The sequence below is a fragment of the Nesoenas mayeri genome (assembly GCF_963082525.1).
Source record: "Nesoenas mayeri genome assembly, chromosome: 1".
Lineage (NCBI taxonomy): Eukaryota > Metazoa > Chordata > Aves > Columbiformes > Columbidae > Nesoenas > Nesoenas mayeri.
Window position 1 is genome coordinate 106,610,824 of NC_137541.1, and position 20,240 is coordinate 106,631,063.

Sequence of the window (20,240 nt, forward strand, 5' to 3'; positions counted from 1 at the left end):
TGAGCCATAGTCTCACTGTGGTGTGTGTTGCTAAACTACGTCCTAAGGCTGAGCTGAACAGCCGAATACGAAATCTCCTGGTCAGATTTATTGGAGTGGCCCAGTGACATTCCCTGGGGACCTTAGGATCTATGGTGATGGATGACGCTGATCCATTAACGTAGTAGTCTCATCTGGGAAAGATGTAATTGTTGTTCTGCATCCTTCAGTTTCCTTAAGTTTTTCTGAACACGTAATAGCACGCACCACAGTGGAAATTGCCGGTGAAAAATGCTGCAGTAAATATGTCAGGGACTCTATATCCTACAGCAACATACTCCTCTTCTGGAACCACACAGCCATCATTAAGGTAGGGGAGGTGATGATAACAAAATTTGGTATACTGCATTGATCATGATGTATGTGCTCTCCAAAGGTTTGATGGAAAAGTATGGGCTGGACCGACCTTTTTTCCTCTTACAATAGGCCTCTGTGAAGTATGTTCGTGTTGACTCGTTCGTAGTATCAGGAAAATAATATTTACTTTTACCTGAAATAGCAGCGTTTTTTTAACAGCACTGGTTGTCCTGCCTGCATTTCTTGAAATATGGCCCTTTTTTGATGAGTGATTGGAATCTGGGTCCCAGATGACAAAGAGCATTATTGCATTTTTGTGTAGCCTGGGCACACTTTGGAATAGTTTGACCTCTGTGCAGTATGAGCAATGTGTCGTTCAGAGCTGGAATACCTGCCTGGGGAAGTCTCCTTTGAACTGACTGGAAGGTCTCTGTTCATATAGTGTCGAATTAGTAAAATTTGGGTGCTAACATTCACACTTAGGCAGACTGTAAGTGCAGTGGCAGCAGAGAAATGTGGCAGACCTTGATTAAATGGGAGGAAAAGGCACACTGGAGGAACGCAATCGCAGGTAGTGGCTAGCAGCTGGACTAAGAGGGACAGCAGTCCCCGCCACCTTGGTGAGTGTGTGTCTGTGCCCACTTGTCCTCACGAGCAATGGAATATCTGGATTGCCACTGTAACTGGAATCCAAGTTGAGCTCTGTGTTTCATGCTAATCATGTGCCAAAACATTCATCTCAACTCAGACCTCACGGAGGAGGCAAAAGTCATTAGAGAGGAAGCCCTTGCAGGTTTTAAATGCGCGCATGTATGTATGTGCCTGTGGGGCATTTGTAGGTGTTACAAGTAACCTGGACCAGTTAATTGAACAGCAGCAACCTCAGTGCCACTGAGAAGCAACAAGACAGAGTTCTAGTATTTTTCTGTTGTTTACATGTTATTTGTGGTCATAGGCATCTACATGTCACAGTTCAGCACAGGGGATCCTAGGAGGGCAAAATTGGTCTTTGTGGGTGAAAACATTTTGAAAAGTTGTGAGTTCTTCTCATGACAGGCATTAGCACTGTAAGGTTGCATCACATGCTGGGGTTACCTTGAATTCAGTCAGAAGGCTGATATCTTATGCATCACAACACGATGGAGAGAAGAGGTAATGTCTCTGCACCTGAGAGTCAGATCAGGAAATGGTACAGGTGCTGGCCTGAAAACGAATGTGTAAAAGGATGCAAAATTCAAAGACAAAATGCTGCATCACAGGAGTCTTACATTTTTCTGTCTCTTTTAAACAAAATCCTTGCAGCTGCTGACAAATTTTGCAAGGATGAAAATAAGGAGCTGGCTTTGCTTGGAAGTTTTTTTCCATCCACACATGGGTGGCACAAGAGTAGGGCATGTTTGAAATCCGATGTGGCCGTACTTTCTGCTGAGGATTAGTACTGTCATGTAGCTGATGAAATGCTGGGCTCGGTTTATCAAAGTGATGGGGTGGGAGAGAGGGAGAGTCAGTCTAATAAATCTGAAGCTATGAACATAAAACTTGATCTTGAAGTGGCAAGCTGAAGGAGCATTGGGTTACTAATGCCAATAGGGAAGGATGAAGTATTAAATAGCCACATATTGCACTGAATAAGGGAGGATTCCTCTACCCTTTTGCTCTCCAGGCAGCAGCCCAGTACTCCTGCGCCTTCTTATCTGCCCATGCTCCCAAGTGGGATTCTGTCCCATAAGAGTAGAGAAGCTGATGAATCTGTTTTCGGTCCCCAGCTTTCTGGCCCATCCCTAAATCTTGTCATTTGGGACACTATCTGTGCCACTGAGAGACATCACAGCTACAGGCAGGAGATAGATAGGGTTTGCCCTTTCGGCCCACTGTGGCAAACTGGATGGCACAAGTGTGTATGGTTAGTCGCTTGAGGGGAGACCTTATTGGTCTCTACAACTCCATGAAAGGAGGTTGTAGCATGGAGGGTGTTGGTCTCTTCTCCCAAGTAACATGCAATAGGATGAGAGGAAGTGGCCTCAAGTTGCACCAGGGAAGGTTCAGATTGGATATGAGGAAAAATCTATTCACAGAAAGGGTTGTCAAGCATTGGAACAGGCTGCCCAGGTGGAGTCACCGTCCCTGGAAGTGTTTAAAAGACACATAGATGAGGTTCTTAGGGACATGGTTTAGTGCCAGAGTTAGGTTATGGTTGGACTCAATGATCTTGAGGGTCTTTTCCAACCAAAATGGTTCTATGATTCTATGACCTGCACATTCTTACCTGTGGTAGGAGCATTCATACCTCACCAGAAAGGATCTGCAAGTTTTTTACTTGGCTTTGCTTTTCTTCTCTTCTCATTATGTATTTATTTAAGCCAGACTGTATTAGGACAACATAGATTATGTGAAAATTTGGCTTTCAGTTGATTTGAGTTACAGCAGCATAGGGATTTGCTATTCTAACCCCCATGGCTTTAAAAGACATTCAGACTGGTTTCTCCTTCCTCTGTCTCAAGAAGGACTAGAAGCAAGACAAGTTTAAGAGAAGTCCCCTCAATGATGCTGATGTTAGGCCTACTCTGGCCTTGTCTGCACCAAGAAGAAGTGGTTTTTAACTGGAACTGGCATGCTCTAAGGAGGGGATGGGAAAGGGTTTGCAGCACATCTGAGGGGCTGGGGCTCTTGAGGCACATGGTGGTGGTGGCATCTCACCTTGTGTATGGGTTCTGAGCTGGTGAAGTTGGTTTACCCCCAAGGGGTATTCTAGTCTGCTTTGCTTGTGTGGCTAGTTGTGAGGCAGCCAAAGCCATCAAAACGATGCTGGTGTAAAGGGGAAAAGTCAGATGTTTCACCTGCAAAAGTGCCATAGCAGTTTAAAAACTGATTTTAACTTTACTTCACTAATGCATCAGCTGAGACTTGGTAACTGGTGTGTGAGGGGATCCCATCCCTCATAGCCAGGAGCAAGAGAGTTTCACATAAGCTAGAAGAGACGGGCAATGGATGTTGGCCTTTGCCACACCGATACCAGTTCTCATCCGAATATCGTAAAAGATCAAATGAATGTAGTAAAAATATCTGAGCCTGGGATCAGTGGAGAAGGTCAGGACAAAATAGCGAGCGGAGTGTCTCTGAGTGGAGAACAAACCTCTGCCGAGGAACTAATGAAGCTTTGAAGTCGTTTCACTGACATCAAACTTGGAAATCCTTTGTAAAAACTGAGATGCTTTAAGGACTGTTTAATAAAGCACTTGACTGGGAAAGGAGCAAATATTTTATCAGGCTGACACTGAGTGCTTTTTGTTTCAGGTTTTGGGGGAAGTGGGGCTGGCAATTACATTTAATTGGTATCCTTTTCCTCTTGTTATCATTGGTGTATCGATTGCTGGGAAAACAAAATGCATGGTTTTTAAAATCTATTGTGAAGTAACAGCTCTCTTGTTTGTTTTGTTTAGCTCCGTATTCTCAAAACAGCTCATTTTTCTTTGCTTTGCTGGCAAATATGATGTTTTGATTGAAAATGATACTAAATAATCAGTTAAATGGGATATTTAATGACAGGAAAAATTGTTTAAAATATTTTTTCCCATAGGAAAACCATGCACTTTACTTCTCAAGCCTAAGAAATCTTTTAATGCTAGCTTGACTCTGCATTCTTCCTACGATCTCACTCCAAAAGTGAAAACGTGGGTTCACTGTGTGTGTGTGAAAACCATGGAGGTCAAGGTACAGTAAATCTCAGGAGCTCCAATGCAAGAGATATCTCTAGACTAAGTCCAATTTTTCCCTGATGTCATTTTAATCTAGACTGAGTCTTGCACCCACTGCTGGTTTGCCTTCCCCATGGGAAGCTGACCTACTGTATGAGAAGCAAGCCTGGTAGGTGAGGGAAGAGCAGAGGAGATTGTCTATCTGGACTTGAGAAAGGCCTTTGACAATGTCTCCTGTAAGATCCTCAGAGGCAACCTGTTGATGTTTGGGCTGGATGAGCAGACAGTGTGGTGGATTGGAAACTGGCTGAATGGCTGGTTCCAGAAGGTGGTGATCCATGGCACAAAGTCAAGTTGGAGGCCAGAGACTGATGGTGTAGCCAGAAGTCATACTGGATCCAGTCCTGTTCAATGTCTTCATTGATGATCTGGATGATGGATAGTGTACCCTTAGCAAGTTTGCTTATGACACAGAACTGGCAGGAGTGGCTGATACAGCAGAGGGTCATGCTGCCATCCAGAGGGACATTAACAGGCAGGAGAAATGAGCCAAGAGGAACCTCTTGAAGTTCAACAAGGGGAAGTGCAAAGTCTTGCACCTGGGGAGGAGCAAGCCCGGGCACCGGTACATGCCAGGGTCACCCAGCTGGAAAGCAGCTTGGCAGAAAAGGAGCTGGGTGTCCTGGTGGTCACCAGGTTGAACATGAGCCAGCAATGTGCCCTTGCCACAAAAAAAGGTTCATGGTGCCCTGGCTTGCATCAGGAGGATGTTGCCAGCAGGCCGAGGGATGTGATCCTTCTCCTCTCCTCAGCACTGATGAGGCCACACGTGGAGTTTTGGGTCCAGCTCTGGGCTTCCCAGTGTAGAAGAGACATGGACATACTAGAGAGGGTCCAGAAAAGGACCATGAAGGTGATGAAGAGAGTAGAACATCCTCTCCTATGAGGACAGGCTGAGAGAACTTGGACTGTTCAGCCTGGAGAAGAGAATGCTCAGTGGTATCTCAACAGTGTACCCAAATGCCCAAAAGGAGAGTGCAAAGAGGACAGAGCCAGAGCCAGGCTTTTTTCAGTGGTGCCCAGTGGTGGGACCAGAGGCAGTGGGCACAAACTGAAACACAGGTGGTTGAAACTCCTTTTCACTGTGAGGGTGACCAAGCCTTGGCACAGGTTGCCCAGGGAGGTTGTGGAGTCTTTCTTAGAGATAGTCAGAAGCTACTTGCACATGGTCCTGGGCAGCTGGCTGTAGGTGGCCCTGCTTGAGCAGGGTGTTTGGACCAGATGACCTCCAGTGATCCCTTCCAACCGCAACCAGTCTGTGAGTCTGTGATTCTGAGCAAGCAGCAGGGCATGATGGCGCTGAGAGGTGGGGAGAAGAGCACAGCAGGACTTTCCCAGGAGCAAGCAGCTCTACAGTTTGGCTTTCGAGGAGCTGCTGGTGAGAAGGCAGCACGTGCCCACACAGGCAGCACCTGCCCACCTCAGGTGCTTGGAGCAAAGGTGTGATTGCTGGGTCCCCAACGCACCCATCCCAACACACTACTGCAGCTGCCAATGTCTCCATCCCAAGGGTCTACATCATATTCTAGGAGGAGACGTCTGTACACTGCTGGCAGCAGCATCAAGGGAAAGCTGATTTAAACAGATATCTCTGCAGTCACAAAAATGGTCACTCTTTTTCCCTGTTTAAAGAGAAATTTGGAATGCGAAAGCTGCACCAAGCCTGCTGGGTCAAAGGGACATCACCAAACCGGGTGGCACGTGACTCAGTGGTAATTACAGCTGGCAAATTTATATTTGTCCTTCACATGTCACATTTAATAGATCAGATTTCTGTGCACTGTCTCTGCCTTGGAGTGCATGTTCAGCTTACTGCAGGCCAAACAAGCTGTCACTGTTTAGGTGTTTCTGTACTATGCCAAGGGAAAAAAATAAACAACCATTTGAAAGGGTTTATTTTTGGAAGCTTACTGCAAATTTCCTCCAAGTGTGACAGTTCAGACACCCCAGGAACTGGGATGTGCTGCAGATATAAGAAGCTCAAGCATTTGGGAATACCAAGATCAATCTCAAATAATTTTAAAATAGCCTTGTTTTTATAGTGGCTGCTTATATGTATGGCATGTGCATGTGCATGTGCAGTGGTCCTTTTGAAATTAGGGGACCATCAGTTAAGCGTAATATCCAGTTGGTGGAATAGTTCATGAATGGAGCAGAAGAAGGGAAAAGGCATCTGGCAGTACGGGAGCGCATGCCATCTCCCTGACGCTTGGGCTATGTCACAGTTCACACTGCAAATGTAGGAGGGGTTTTTGTGAGGATTTCAAATTGGGTATAAAAATTCACTGCAGGTTGAAATTTTTCAGGCAAATGTGCTATTCCTTCCACAGCATTTATCGTTTGTCTTGTACATATTGCCCTAGGGAGTAAAGACACAGGTTTCAGGCTCATGACAGGATTTTTTTTTTCAATTGGTCTGATTTGTTTTTAAATGAGAAGAAAGTGAGTTCTCTCCTCCCTGGGATGGATTGTGAACTACAGGCTGTTGACAACAGCAATATAGTTGGCAAATATATGACTGTAACGTGGCTCTTTGCAGGCGATTAGCCTGTGCAATAGGCAGACTGCTGTGGTATTTCTCAGACGAACTATTTAAAAGACCGAAGTATGATGAGCCAGCCAAGCCGCTGTGTTTGAGAACGATCGTGCTGTGTGCCGAAGCGGTGTGTACATATTGTCAATATCCCATCTATAACATGCCATTTTGCGCTGCCGTAATGATTTCCTTTCCCTCTCGTTCCCCCAGGGCTTAACAGCCTGGATGGGAGCCTTGACACAAATAAGTTTGCCTCCGGAAGGATCCCTAATGCAGAAGTGGAAAATGAAAGAGTACCTGTTGCATGGGCTGCATCGGAGCCTTATTATTCCTCCGGTGTCTTCTGATGAAATGCTCTTAGTTTAACTGCTTCTCAGCAGTGTCAAGCTCATCCTCCACGGCGTATCTCCTGTGGAGTGAGGAGTAATGCAGGGCAGTATGTGGGTACGTGGGGACCAGGGGAGGTTGTGTAGAGGGTTGGGGAGCAAAGGCTGGGGTGCAGCCTTCCATACCGGTGGGGGTACCCTGGTGTAGCCCCTGCTCCTTGCTCTGGCCGGTACTAGAGAGAATCCTGCCTGTCTCTCCAAGGTCTTTCCCACCTTGCCCTCAGTCACTTTTGAATGGTGTCTCCTAAATCTTAACAGGGAGTTGCTGGGTGTTTGAGCCAAGGGAATGAAGCGGGCGAGGGCAAGGCTAAACCGGGATGGTTCCTCAGTGTCCCTCGAAGTGGACAGAAAAGTGCATCCCCTGTGGTTCCCTTTGGTCAGGACCAAGGGGGGACATTGAGCTCCCTTTCCAGAGGCAATAGGACTGGTTTTGGGGTCCAGCTGTGAGCCAGTGGGACAGTGAAGGGCTGTTTGCCTCAACCAATGTTATGTGAGTCTCCTCTGCTCTACCTGCCCTGTACCGCAGAAGGGGTCACCATCAGCCCTCCTGCGAGCAGAGTAGGGACAGGTCCCACCAACCCTCCTGGTGCACTGCACCCATCCGAGGTGCGTGGGTTTATCAAACACAGCACAACAAATGGTGAAGCAGAAGGGAGGAGGCTAGTTCACCATTAGCTGTTAGCTCGTTACTCCTGCTCTTTGGTGTAGAGGCCTACACTAGTAAAAGGGTATGTGGCGTAGCCAGGAGTGTCAGTCCCAGGTGCCTGAGTACATGAATTGGTGTGAAACGTGAGAGGCAAACACTGCTGAAATCATCTGTGGTTTGCATGTATGGGAGAGCTCACCTGTACGTTGTTTGTGTAGTGATAGCTCTGTGTACTTGTATAGGAAAGCTCACTTTATTCAAACATATTTTTTCTGTTCTAGCAACAAAACACTGATAGCAATATGGTAAAGCCTTTATTTGTGTATGGCTCAAACTATACAAACCAAAATTTGTAGGGTGGAAGGTGATTTATAGTTGCTTGGTCTGTGTCAATATGTGTTCCCTGTTGCCCACTTGCATATTCACTGCAGAAGGGTGGGTCAGGCTTCAGCTGCTGAGACGTCTGAGGAGGGGCAGGACCAACCCTGAGCTCCTTCAGAACCCATCTCTCAGCAGCGTGCAGGTGGGGTGCCTGGTTTCACGGTGGGGTGAGGGCAATGGGGCATGCTGCCCTGTGCTGGTGGGACCAGCCCAATGGAGACTGGGGTGCGCTCTGCGGGGGTGCATGCCGCCAGGGTGCTTGGTGGGTCTGCTGCCCTCCCAAAGGGTGCTGTGGCATCCACATTGTTGGGGCCCTTGTTCGTGAGCTTCCGCAGCGCAAAAATCAAACGTGTTGTTTCTGGCAGGAACATCAGTGACAGAAAGAAGTGCGTTTTGGCAAAACGCCGAAGTCCAAATCCATCCATAATTTTGTCCCTGAGCTGTTCCATTAAGTCAAGATTTCAGATTTTGTTTTGTGTCTGATACTGTGTTTATGCTGAAGGGCAACCCTGTTTTTTCCGGGAGATACTGAGCAGGGCATCCCACAAAGGGAGCGTCTGAGCCCCTTCCCATGGTGTGCATGGTATAATCTGAATTCTGTGTAGCTATGAGGTAGAAGCCATGATACGGACAAGCACGCAGAGCACAGGGGTAGCTGCGTACGGCGTGGTGCTTCGGTCCCACGGGAAGGCACGCAGCAGCCCTGAGAAAAGTCTGTTGCGTGGCCATCGGCAGGAGATTAAGAAAAAAAAAATAAGCTAGAGTTATCACCACTCCTTTCATGGCATTTCTGTGTAGCTAACATACCATTTCCTGTACAGTTACACACATCATTGCCTGGTGCCACGAACTTAACTCTTATCAGCACCCCGGTGGGAAAGCATGGGTTATTTACAATAGGGCTCGTTTCGGTGTTGCAAGCCTCTTTTCAATTAAAACAAATAGCAAATTAAATATTAAATAGATAAGTAGGGAAAGTGAAATTAATTGATTTTCTGGCACTGAGGTATGGTAGACAGAGGAAGCTTAAGGCAATTTCACTGAATTATATTACCTTCATTTGTGTATATTAGGTACATGAAACTTGTTTTAAAAACTTGGTAACGCTGAATAATTTATGTGCAGTGAAGCATCAATCTTAAAAAAATACAAACAAACAAACGAAAGAACAACAAACCAACCCCAAACCCATCACATACTTCAGGTTTACTTTTCTTAAAGGAGAAATACAGTGTAGCTATCACTGTTAATACCAACAATGAACATTTAGTCATCTCCATGTTGACTTCTGGTTTTGTACGGTGTACTTGCTGTACATGGGAGTCCAGGAACTACAAGACACCTTTTTGGACAACTTCAGACTGTCTCTTGATCCCAGATCCTGAAACGTTTCCCCTTTCAAGGCTTGGGGACTCGGATCATTATCACTCTGTCTGCTTCCTGACCTTGACGATAGGTGTCAAGTGTAAAACACGTTTAGCAGCCCTGGGATTGCCTGCTGGGTGAAACCAGGAATTGCTTTACAGGATGCCCGGGCAGTTGTGCTGGGACTCTGCTGTACCTGGCAGCCGGCTACTGGCAACCTGCAGCCTGCAGGCAGGATCGGCAAATATGTTTGAGTGTGTATATATGTATGTGTGTTGTTTTTTTTTTTTCTGTAGCGATGACACATTCAACAAGCAGGTGCAACAGAAGTAAGGAAGGTACATTTCCACACAGGAAAGGTGGGGGGGGGGAACCCCCACCCCAAGCCCATAAACCTGAGTCGAGGGCTGCTCCTCACCTTTCTCATCTTCTCCTGTCCCTCGCATGGTGGGGCCCTCCCCAAGGCAGTGTAGGACCACGAGCTCAGCGATATATATTTATAGATCTCAGAATCAGTGTGGGAAACAATCATAGAGTCATATTTGATTATGCTTTAAAAAAAACCCAAAACAGAACAAAAAAACAACCAACCAAAACAAACCAAACCAACCAAACAAACAAAAACCACAAGCTCACAGGCATTTCTTCAAGGTTTCTGATGGTGATAGATGAGCTCTTCTTCCCCTCATGTAGATATTTCCTCCGTCTCCAGCCCTGTTGCCTTTTAAAGCAGCAATGGGGGAGATTTTATTATGTGTTATACTTTCATCTTCGGGGGTGACGTGTCTCTCTCTCCATGGGTCCATACAGCATGCTAATCACTCGAGTCTCTTAGGCAGCGTAATTTTCATCTTAATTTTTCTATTTCTCAGCGCTAAATGAGCTTGCCAGGGGAACAAGGGGTCATTTCCTGTCCCCTCCAGATCATTAATTCTCTATGAAAACACCGCGATCTCACGCTTCTCCAGCAAACAGAAACATCGGGAAGAGCCAGCGTCATGTGCAAAATACGCGGCTGTGCTGCAGCAGCTGGAGGGAGCAAAGATGCTGGTGTGTGTGTGCTGCAGAGACCACAGGGGTTTAAAATGGTCTTTTTAAAATGACAGAGAGATTATGTAAGAGCAGTAGAAAATGTCTTTTTTAATTCCTAAACAGAAACAACAAGGTCTGGGGTTTTTTTCAGCTTGAATCTGCTGAGCGGTCTCCTCATTGTCTTTATTTTTAGAAACAATTGCTCTTCTTGGTTTTTTCTTTTTTTTCAAACGAAGACTGTCACAGCTTTTATATATATATATATTGATACTTGTCACTTTTGGAATAAAGGATTTGATTTTTGCTCCCATTTTTCTCTGCTTGGGCACCTCTGCCTGCCTGTAATCTGTCCCAGCCAAGGCTGGAAAAGGAAACAAACAAAAAAAACCCCTCAACCCATGTTTGTGAATGTTTTCTGCTGAACATTTCATAAGATGGGAAAAAAATCTGGAATTATTCTCCTTAAGCCAGCAGCAGGAGGGGAAAAGAAATGACTCATCTGTTTACTTCTAAAAAGCCTTTTTAAGAACTCAAAATGTGCCTGATAAATTATTAGCATTTTACCCAGCCAGCCTCTGCTGTTACCTCATGGCATTTCTGTAGTCTTGCGCTCGCCGTAGCATCTCGCTGCCAAACCCAAGGATTTACAGGTCTCAGGAGAGACATGGGAGATTTCCCGCTTCCCTGCCTTGGCCATTTTTTACCCTCAGTTTGTGGGATTTGTTTGGTTCGAGTGTTTTGGGTTGTTTCGGTTTGTTTTTTTTTCCTCCCCTTTTCCCTGTCCCCTTTGTAGGTTTGTTGGTCCTACAAATACCTGTGCGAGCAAATCACTTCTGTAAGCGCCAGAGCCGGCGCAGCTCTTCGCCTGCTCTCAGACACAGACGCATCCCCAGGCTGGGACTCCTCGCCCCTCTGATTCCAGCGGGGTGCTGCCCTCCCTGTCACCCCAAGGCCGGCGCGCCTGCGGGACGCGGGGAAGCCCCTCGCTCCCACCCGCCTGGGAGCTCGTAGGGAGCGGGATTCAGCCGCGTGCAGGTGGAAAATGTAAATTCGGGGTGCGCCAGTGCTTCCCCATGGTAACAGAGTTGATACCGGACAAGTTTCCATGGTGATTATTACGAGGATAGGATGCGCCGCACACTTGGGGAGAGGCACGGGCGGCGCCAGGCCGGCCCCCGCCAAAGTCTGCCGGCTGCAGCTCGTGGGGCGGAAATTACTTATCCTTCTAAATAAATGGATGTGCAGCGCCATTACTTCGCTGCTTTTTTATGTTTCAGGGGGAGGGGAATGTTAATCTTTTTATGAAACAGGCTGCAAATTTCACCGCGATCACGAATGGAAGCCATCTCTGCCCCTTTTTTAATTGCCATTTGCTTGGGTAATATAAAGGGTCGGGCTGTCAAAATACATTTGAAGTTGCTTTGATTGTTTTGTTATTCTTTGGGTCTTTACTGAATCAGGTGCCTGGTTCACGCTACTGCTGTGTGGCAGGGTGAGTGCCAGGGTTGGGTTGGGTTTGGTTTGGCTTTGCCTGGCCATGCTCCTCTCTCCCCCTGCACACCACAATTTCGGAGGTGTGTACACCCACCCCGTGCAGCGCTTTCCTGCTTGCCTTTAGTAAATCCCGCTGTGCTTAGAAAGGGATGAGTATTGTAGGGAACTGAGTACCCTTCGCCAATAGTGGAACATTTCTTAGCTGCAATATTTTTAGAGATGTTTGTTTTGGGGGATTTTGTTGAGTTAAAACAGCATGCTGTCGCTGGGCTCTGCCCTGCACTGTCATTACGTGAAGCTTTGTTTAAAAACGTGAAACAGACGGCCCGAGTCCTTGTTTCAGGCTGCCTGTGGTGGGGGGAGGAGGGTGTTTTTGGCTGCAGGCCTTTTGAATTATCTGTGTTTATGGCTAAATATAAGTTCCTCAAAACCTTTCGTACAACACTCACGGATATATATATCTCCAGCATCTCTGTATATATAGTACACTGTATCACTGAGCCGTTAGCCTGAAGCGTGGAAACATTTAATGGCTTTTCTTCGGTGATGGGGTCTTTAAAGGCAATTGCAAATATTATTTTAAGGAGGAGATTTATGCGGTGTCTAAAATACTCTTCTGGCTTGCAGGCCAAATTATGTCGGTGCCGATGCTCCTGGCAGCCCGGAGCCACCGCGGGTCCCACTGACGGCGATGTAGAGGCGGTGCCGGCAGAGCCCGAGAAGCCCCACGACATGGAGGAGCTGTACAAGGATGCCTCAAACCTGCCCATGGACGTCACCAGCTCGCCTTCGGCCATGGCCAACAACAAGCTGGAGAACGGGGTGGCCCAGCTGATCACGGCGGAGGCCTGGAACATCAATTCGGCCGACCTGATGAAGAAGGCCCTGTCCCCGCTGGTGACAGTCCCCGCACCCTCCATCCTGACGCCGCCGGCTGAGTCGCAGAGCGGGGTGGCCCTGAAGGTGGCGGCCACCGTGCTGCAGCCCATCTGCCTGGGGGACAGCCCCGTGGTCCTGCCCATCCACCTGCAGGTCGCGGGCAGCGCCGCCCCGCAGATGCCGGCCACCAACGCCGCCACCCCTTACGTCATGACCACCCAGGGCCCCGTCCCGCTGCCTGTCCTCCTGGAGCAGCACGTCTTCCAGCACCTGAACTCCCCCCTGGTGCTGCCCCCGGGGGCCGCCTGCCCCGCCAGCCCCTTGCACACCGGCCTCTTCTCCGGGGCCACCGCCCCCGTGGGGCAGCCCCAGCTCCTGGACCCCAAGCCCTCTGGCCAAGCCCAGGAGCCCGTCCTGCCCCCCGTCTTTCAGACGCCAGGGTTTGCCGCCGTCCTCCAGGACCTGTTTCCCTCGCAGGGCACCCTGGGCTCTGCCCCCTGCCAGCCCCCCCCCGACTATGCCGCCCTCCCACCCCAGGCCTTCAGCTCACCCCTCTCCCCGCTGGTGCCCCCTCCCACGCTGCTGGTGCCCTACCCCGTCATCGTGCCCCTGCCCGTCCCCGTCCCCATCCCCATCCCTGTCCCCATCCCCGTGCCCCATGGCGCCGAGGCCAAGGTGGCCCCCGACCCGCCCAAGCCGCCACTTTTCACCCCCCACTCCTGCAAGGGCACCCAGACCCCCCTGGAGAAGGAGGAGACCAAGCCCTTCGACCTCCTCCACCCGCGAGAGTTTCCCCAGATGAGCCGCCACACCGTCATCAAGATGGGCGGCGAGAACGAGGCGCTGGACCTCTCCATGAAAGGGCCACCCGTGCCTCAAGCCAGCGAGGCCGCCCCGCCGCCTCCACCGCCGGAGGACGGGGCTCTGGACCTGTCCCTCGCCTCCTGCCGCAAGCCGGGGGGGCCTCACGGGGACATCGCTGGTACCAGCCCCACCGCCACCGCCGAGGCCGGAGCCCACCCCACGCCGGACAAGCTCCCCGGCCCGGCCGCCCCCTTCGCCCCCTGCAAACCCCAAGAGGCGTCGGGCAAGGCGGAGGGCAGGGGGCCGGGCGGTGGGGTGGCCGAGCTGCTGCGGCAGCCGCAGAAGTGGCTGGTGGAGCCGGCGGGCAGGGCGGGCTGCGAGCCCAAGGCCGGCAACAACATCGAGATCGTCAGCACGTCGCAGACAGCCAAAGTCATCGTCTCCGTCAAGGACGCCGTGCCCACCATCTTCTGCGGCAAGATCAAGGGCCTGTCGGGGGTCTCCACCAAAAACTTTTCCTTCAAAAGGGACCTGCCCCAGGACTCGGTGCTGCAGTGCTACGACGTGAAGAGCCCGCCCGAGCCCCGGGACAGCGCTGAGGCCCTCAGGAAACCCGTCAAAAACAGGAGCGTAAAGCTAAAGAAAATGAACTCGCCGGAGATACATATTCTTCCAATCAAGAAGCAACGGCTAGCTGCCTTTTTTCCAAGAAAGTAAATTATGGGTTTTTAGAATTTTAAGATTATTATGACGAGAAGAAGAAGAAAAAAAATAATAAAAAAGATGCACTTGGTTTTAAACTCATTTAAAACTTTAAACTATCTTTGTAAGTTATTTTTGGGGAAGGGGGAGAGGATTGGATGTAGAGTCCCTATAAGCTGGGTTGGTGGTTTTGTTCTGTTTGTTTTTTATTTTTGTTTTGGTTTCTTTTTTTTTTTTTTTTGGCTATTGAATTTTGACTTTTCATGGGAAACTGAATAAAAAGCAACCTATTTTTCAAGCAAATTGCACATTTTGCAGCTTTAATGGAGTAATGGATGAGTCAGAGGGGTAAGAGCTATTTTCACTGCCATGAAGTGCTTTGATGATGTAATTCTTCATAACAGTTGGAATGGAAATTTCAAAATAAATGTTTGTACGTGCTAATTTGCTGCGGCATTTTTTTTTTTTTTTATCATTTCCGAATCGCTTTCAGTGTATGGAAAAGGTTTGGCAAAAAGTCCGTAAACTGGAAAGCGCCGCAGCTGACTTACGATGAGCCTAAAAACGTTAGGAAATAATACCAGGGTAAGAAATTATATAGTTCTGATTATATAGTTCCCCCAGCAGTGCTGGAGATCACATCGCGACAGCCGCTAACGAGGTGCCCAGATGAGCTTCCAAAGAAGCGAGAGCGAGCGGTAGAGCCCAGGGAGCACCTAATGCCACATCCATTGCGAGAGACCCATAGGAAACTGTCTTAGAACTTTAACTCATAATAGCCATCATTTAAAAGAGAAAAGCCTAAAAGTCAGGGGAATTCGGTTGCTGGGGGGGCAGGAGGGAAAGAAAAAGTTGTGTCATTTTTTCCAGCCTGACTACAGATATATAGAAAAGTTGTTTATTATTAGTTTTCTAAGTTTCTTTGAAATCAACACACGTGAAAGAGCAGAAAGATGTAACTTTATCACTTTGCAGTGTACAAACCACCCACGTCAATGGAGAAATGTGAATGTACCATTAAAATAAAAGTCCTGGTAGGTTATGGTTTTGCATTTGTGTATGGAAATGAGCTGGAGGCACATTATTATATGTTGGCTTGTAAGTTCCCACTGCTCAGTAATAAAAACCCATCCTGACGGAAGGACCAACATGAGAGCAAGAGAACAGTTTTCAGTGGGCGCTGCCTTTTTGTGGCTGTACCTGCTAAGCAGAAAAACTATTTTTTTATTATTTCACATTATATGTTCCCACAGTCTAAGTGAAAAAAGCCATTATAAACCCAGCAGCTGGATACCATCACGCACACTATCTGTGCCCTCCTTTACCTGCCTGCAGCCCAGCTACTTCCAAGGCTCCTCTTGGACAGTTTTGGGAAGGTTTTTGCAGCCGTTCGTGCAATGAGAAGTTGCCCAGGGGAGCAGCTTCAGGGTTAGAAGTCTGATCTCATCCTTAGGCACTGGTGTCGTGCTGAAATCTGTTGAAACTTTTGATGTTAGCGGACACAAATTCACTATTAAAAAAATAATGCGTCTGCATTAGAGAGTCGGGAAGGGCATGCCATTGCTCTTTTCCTGGACCAAAGGATCGCTGCCCTATTGCTTCATATGAAAATGGGGGACTTTCACATAAACATAGCATCAAATTCTGTCAAACTCATGCTTTTAAATTCTTTTTAAAGCCTGTTATTATTTCCAAAGCTGGCAGAACTGACAATGTTCAGAATACTGTAAAGTGTTGATGGATTCATTAATGTTTAGTCATTTGACTGGTTTTGGGGTTGGGTTTTTTTCTGTTTTTTTTTTTTTCTTAATTGAAAATACTCTGCTACTTTGTTTTGCTCCTTCCAAGAAACGATGCTGATGAAATGTGTCATCTTCTGGTTACTGCAGTGCAGAGGCTCAAGATTTCAACATCCTTTGTGATGGCTGTCCCAGTTGTCACCGCCCCACTCTTTCAGCTGGGCCCCTTCCAGAGTGTCAAAAACCTGAGAACGTAGGGTTTTTTTTCCCCAGGGCTACACCATATCATTTAAAAAGAAGGTGGTCATAACGTTAGCTGCTGTCATTTTTATTTCACAGTGGACAGAAACGAGTTCAAAATAAGTTTATGGATGTTGTTTTCTTTTTTAAGTATGGGCTTCCCTGCTGGTGGTGACATCTGCTGCACTGACCACCTCTGTCCTCATGCAAGCCTGCTCCCCTGCAGCACTCCCAGCAGGCGAAGGGAGGGGGTCTAGCTGATGCGCACCCCTCTAGCCGGCCAGGGACACCTGCCATGGGGACAGCAGCTGTGGGTGACACAGGCTGTGGGTGACACAGGCTGTGGGTGCCAAGGCTCCCTCCTCCTCCTTCGCAGGCTTTTGCTGGGAGCTGTCAGTGCTCCCAGGTTAACCTCAGTGTCCAGGCTGCCTCCGCACAGTGGTCTGGCTTAACTGAATTTAAACCACAAGCCCCAGAAACCCTGACAACAAATTAGGCTAAATCAGCTTTATGCCATTATAAAGCCAGACAAGCAGTGTCAAAACACCCGATGCCTACGGGCGACTAATTCAGTTTAAAGCTAACTGGGACCAGTTGCAAAGGCAGACCAGACGAGCAGCCACATGGATGGACCTTCCCCCAGGCCATTACAAGCGTAACTGCGGCCTCTCCTCTCTGAAACAGGGCTGAGGAAAAACAGAACAAGCTCCAAATGTCCTAGTGGTCCCCTCTGCCCCCTCAGGACCAGCTCCCTTGGCCTTACATCTCCAGAAGGCCCAAGCCTCCTGGCACTGCTGGTCACAACTGATGTCCTCATTGCCATCAGGTGACGCAGGCTGGAACCACCCCACTGGAAATGGATGGACAGAGCAGGCTGGGCACACCCACCCCACCGCTTGGCTTTTCCATTGCTGAAACGGCAATGGCAGGGGGATGTTCTGAACAGTATCTTTCTAGGAAGGCTCAGGGCACCTCCTTCTCCCTCCCCTGCTACCCTTTCATGCAACCCTGGCCTTCAAGGCTGTGCCACAGGAAGAGGAGCTACACACTGGCTCCTCTCCTGGTGCTTGACTGTTGGGAAAATGACACTAAGTCGGGACCATTTGCCTCCCACCATCCCTCGTGTGTGAAGCACGAGCCTTACATCCCATCAGCACGGGGGAGAAGCAGCCACAGAACAAGGTACTTAATTACACCAAGATTAAGCACTTCCACCTCCTCCTTCTCCTCCTCCTTGCCTCTAGCAGCAATTACAGATTTTGTATATTGGGCCATTAATTTTCTACAGGACTACATTTTAACTGCTTCTGAAACTTCTGCATGAGGAGAAGGACGCAGAGCTGCACTCATGATATATGGAGCTTCCATTTCTGGTGACTGTTAATGGAGACATTAATACCTCTTGTGAAGTTGAAGGGAAAGTCATTAAGCTGTAATGGTAGGAGGAAGATGTTTTACAATGATGGGTATATGCAAGGTAGAGAGAGGAGAGCAGTGCAGACCCTCAAGGGCAACCCTTGTTGGCTCCAAGCTTCCTTAATGGTTTTAAACTAAAGGAGGGGAGATTCAGGCCAGACATGAGGAAGAAATTTTTTACAATGAGGGTGGTGAGACACTGGCCCAGGTTGCCCAGAGAGGTGATAGATGCCCCATCCCTGGAGACATTCCAGGCCAGGCTGTACGGGGCTCTGAGCAACCTGACCTAGTTGAAGATGTCCCTGCTCAGTGCAGGGCAGTTGGACTAGATGACCTTTGAAGGTCCCTTCCAACACAAACCATTCTATGATTCCTTTGACTTAGACTTTGGGTGTGGGCTTTTATTAGGGGGTGGGTGAGATGGGAGAGGGTTGTGGGGTTGGGTTATCTTCCCCTCTGCTCTCTTTTCCCCATCAGGCAGGGGCTTTGCAAGAAGCCAGACACCAAATCTGAAGAGGGGAGCAGGGTTGCATGTCTCAGATGAAGGCCACGGTACATGGCAGCCTCAGGGGTGGGAAAGCTCAGATGCACCAGCCGGGAGCTTTCCTCCGGGGGGGCAGCCCCGCCACTGTGCTCAGCACCCACAGGCAGCCCGTCCCCTTCCCCTGCGCTGCCCCAGGCACGGCCCCGGGACCAGGGGTGCAGGGCTGAGGCTTCAACACCTGGAGTTAACCATTAGCAACAGGACTGAATCCAAAAGAAGAATGAGCGGCTTCTCAGCCAGAGAACCTACCTGGACTGGTGGTGTTCAGGTTGAGAGAACAGAGGTCAGGTAAGATGCAGACAATTATGAGCGCAAGAAAAAGGTGGAGGAGATGGAAGCTGGCAGCGGAAGCTGAGATAAGAGCCACCTCCGGGCCTGTGAGCATCACACCTTTATTAAAGTTAGTGAGCAGCCAGCCACAGAATGAAAAGAAGTAAAGCTGCTGCCCCTTGGCCATGAGAAGATGACAGAGAAAAAGAAGGTGTCAGCTTCAAAGACAATGCTCCAGGGCCGCTTGGCTTGGTGAGAAGCGAGAGCAGGGGGAGACTGTACATGGAATCGGGCACAGGCAGAGCACATGGGGCGGTGTGGCCATCCTGCCCCTGCCCTGACACAGGAGTGACGGAGGAGCAGCAGCAAACCAAGCCCCAGGGGAAGGAGAACAGCAAAGGCATCTGCTTCTGTGTATCACAGGCATGAAGTAACTAAACATGCATGACCCAGGCCCTCCTACCACCCACGCTGCTATCCGCTGTGAAACTGATACACCAATACATCTCCTTATCACTGCCAACTTCTATTTTTTTAAGGACAGACTTATACCCATCTTTTGCTCAGCCACTCCCCGGGGCACTGGGATGATTGTCCCACCTTGCACATCCTTGCAGAAGTCTGGCCCACAGGGGCTCACCAAGAAGCTTCACACACTTCTTGCATGCAAAAGCTTTCAGGGGAAACTGGCTGCCGAGCACCGAAGGGAGAGATTCGGGAGGAGTCGGTGCCCCTTCAGTTGCACAGAGACACCTCAGGACAGCGATCTGACAACAATAAGTGACTTGTTAGCCGTCCTCAAGAAGAATCTTAGACAATGAAAATAGCATAAACCAACATTGCCTAATATCCTGGTGCCAGATGTTCTAGTTTCCTTTTGTGCTCAAGTTTATAAAACAAGCTGAAGGGCTCAAGGACCTTGTTTTCCTCTGCCTGGGATTGGTTCCTGCCCTCCCGAAGGCAGCCAGCCTGCCACCGTGACGTTCATGATGTTAATTTGTGCAATTCGCTTTTTTCACTCACCTTTCACTTTTTCTCCAATGCTTCCCTCTCCTCTTATTTAAAGTTGCATTTCTCCTAGACTAAACCGCATACTCTTAAATGCTGAAGTTTGCAATTCAGAGTACTCTGGGGCAGTCCTACACACACAAGCAAATCCCCTAATTTTAGTGCGGAAAACATATTTTCCACAGTTGTTAAAATCCTGGTAACACAGCCCTGCTAGGAAAATCCATTCTCTTGTTGAAGCATCTGAAACATTTCTTCCTGTTTAGGGAGAAAAATTACTAATAGCTAAAATATTTAGCACTGCTTTGTGCCCATATACCTCCTAGAATAAGAGCATAATACCCTGGTACTGAAATTATTAGGATACTTTCAAAATAAGAGGGGAAAATTAAAAGAGTAAATGGCAGGGTAAAATATAATCAAATATCTGGAAGGGAACACTATTTTTCAGGTAGAACATTAGTGTTCACTGTTAAAAAGTGCATGTTTCCAGTGAAGTGCTAGTAGCAGACACATTGCATCCCCACGTCAGCCTGAGCCTGCCCCCCCCTTGCTCCGGGGATTACTAATGTTCCTTAACCCACAGCTGTCTCAAAATGGTCACATTTTCTGCATTGTTTCAACATCATCCTTCCCACCACATCCTCATCAATGGAGTTCCCATCTTTCTTCGCTTAAAAATGGAAGACAGGCAACATTTTGTCCTA

At 48.4% G+C, this 20,240-nt stretch overlaps 1 protein-coding gene across 1 annotated transcript; it reads left to right on the forward strand.

The window, feature by feature from the left end:
* Positions 1-12,663: 12,663 nt before the first annotated feature.
* On the forward strand, positions 12,664-14,968 carry RAI2 (retinoic acid induced 2; the record flags this gene model as incomplete). The annotated part of the gene is made up of 1 exon (XM_080362314.1): positions 12,664-14,968. One exon carries the CDS (start codon positions 12,664-12,666, stop codon positions 14,329-14,331), a length of 1,668 nt encoding a protein of 555 aa, XP_080218440.1. The 3' UTR covers positions 14,332-14,968.
* Positions 14,969-20,240: the final 5,272 nt, after the last annotated feature.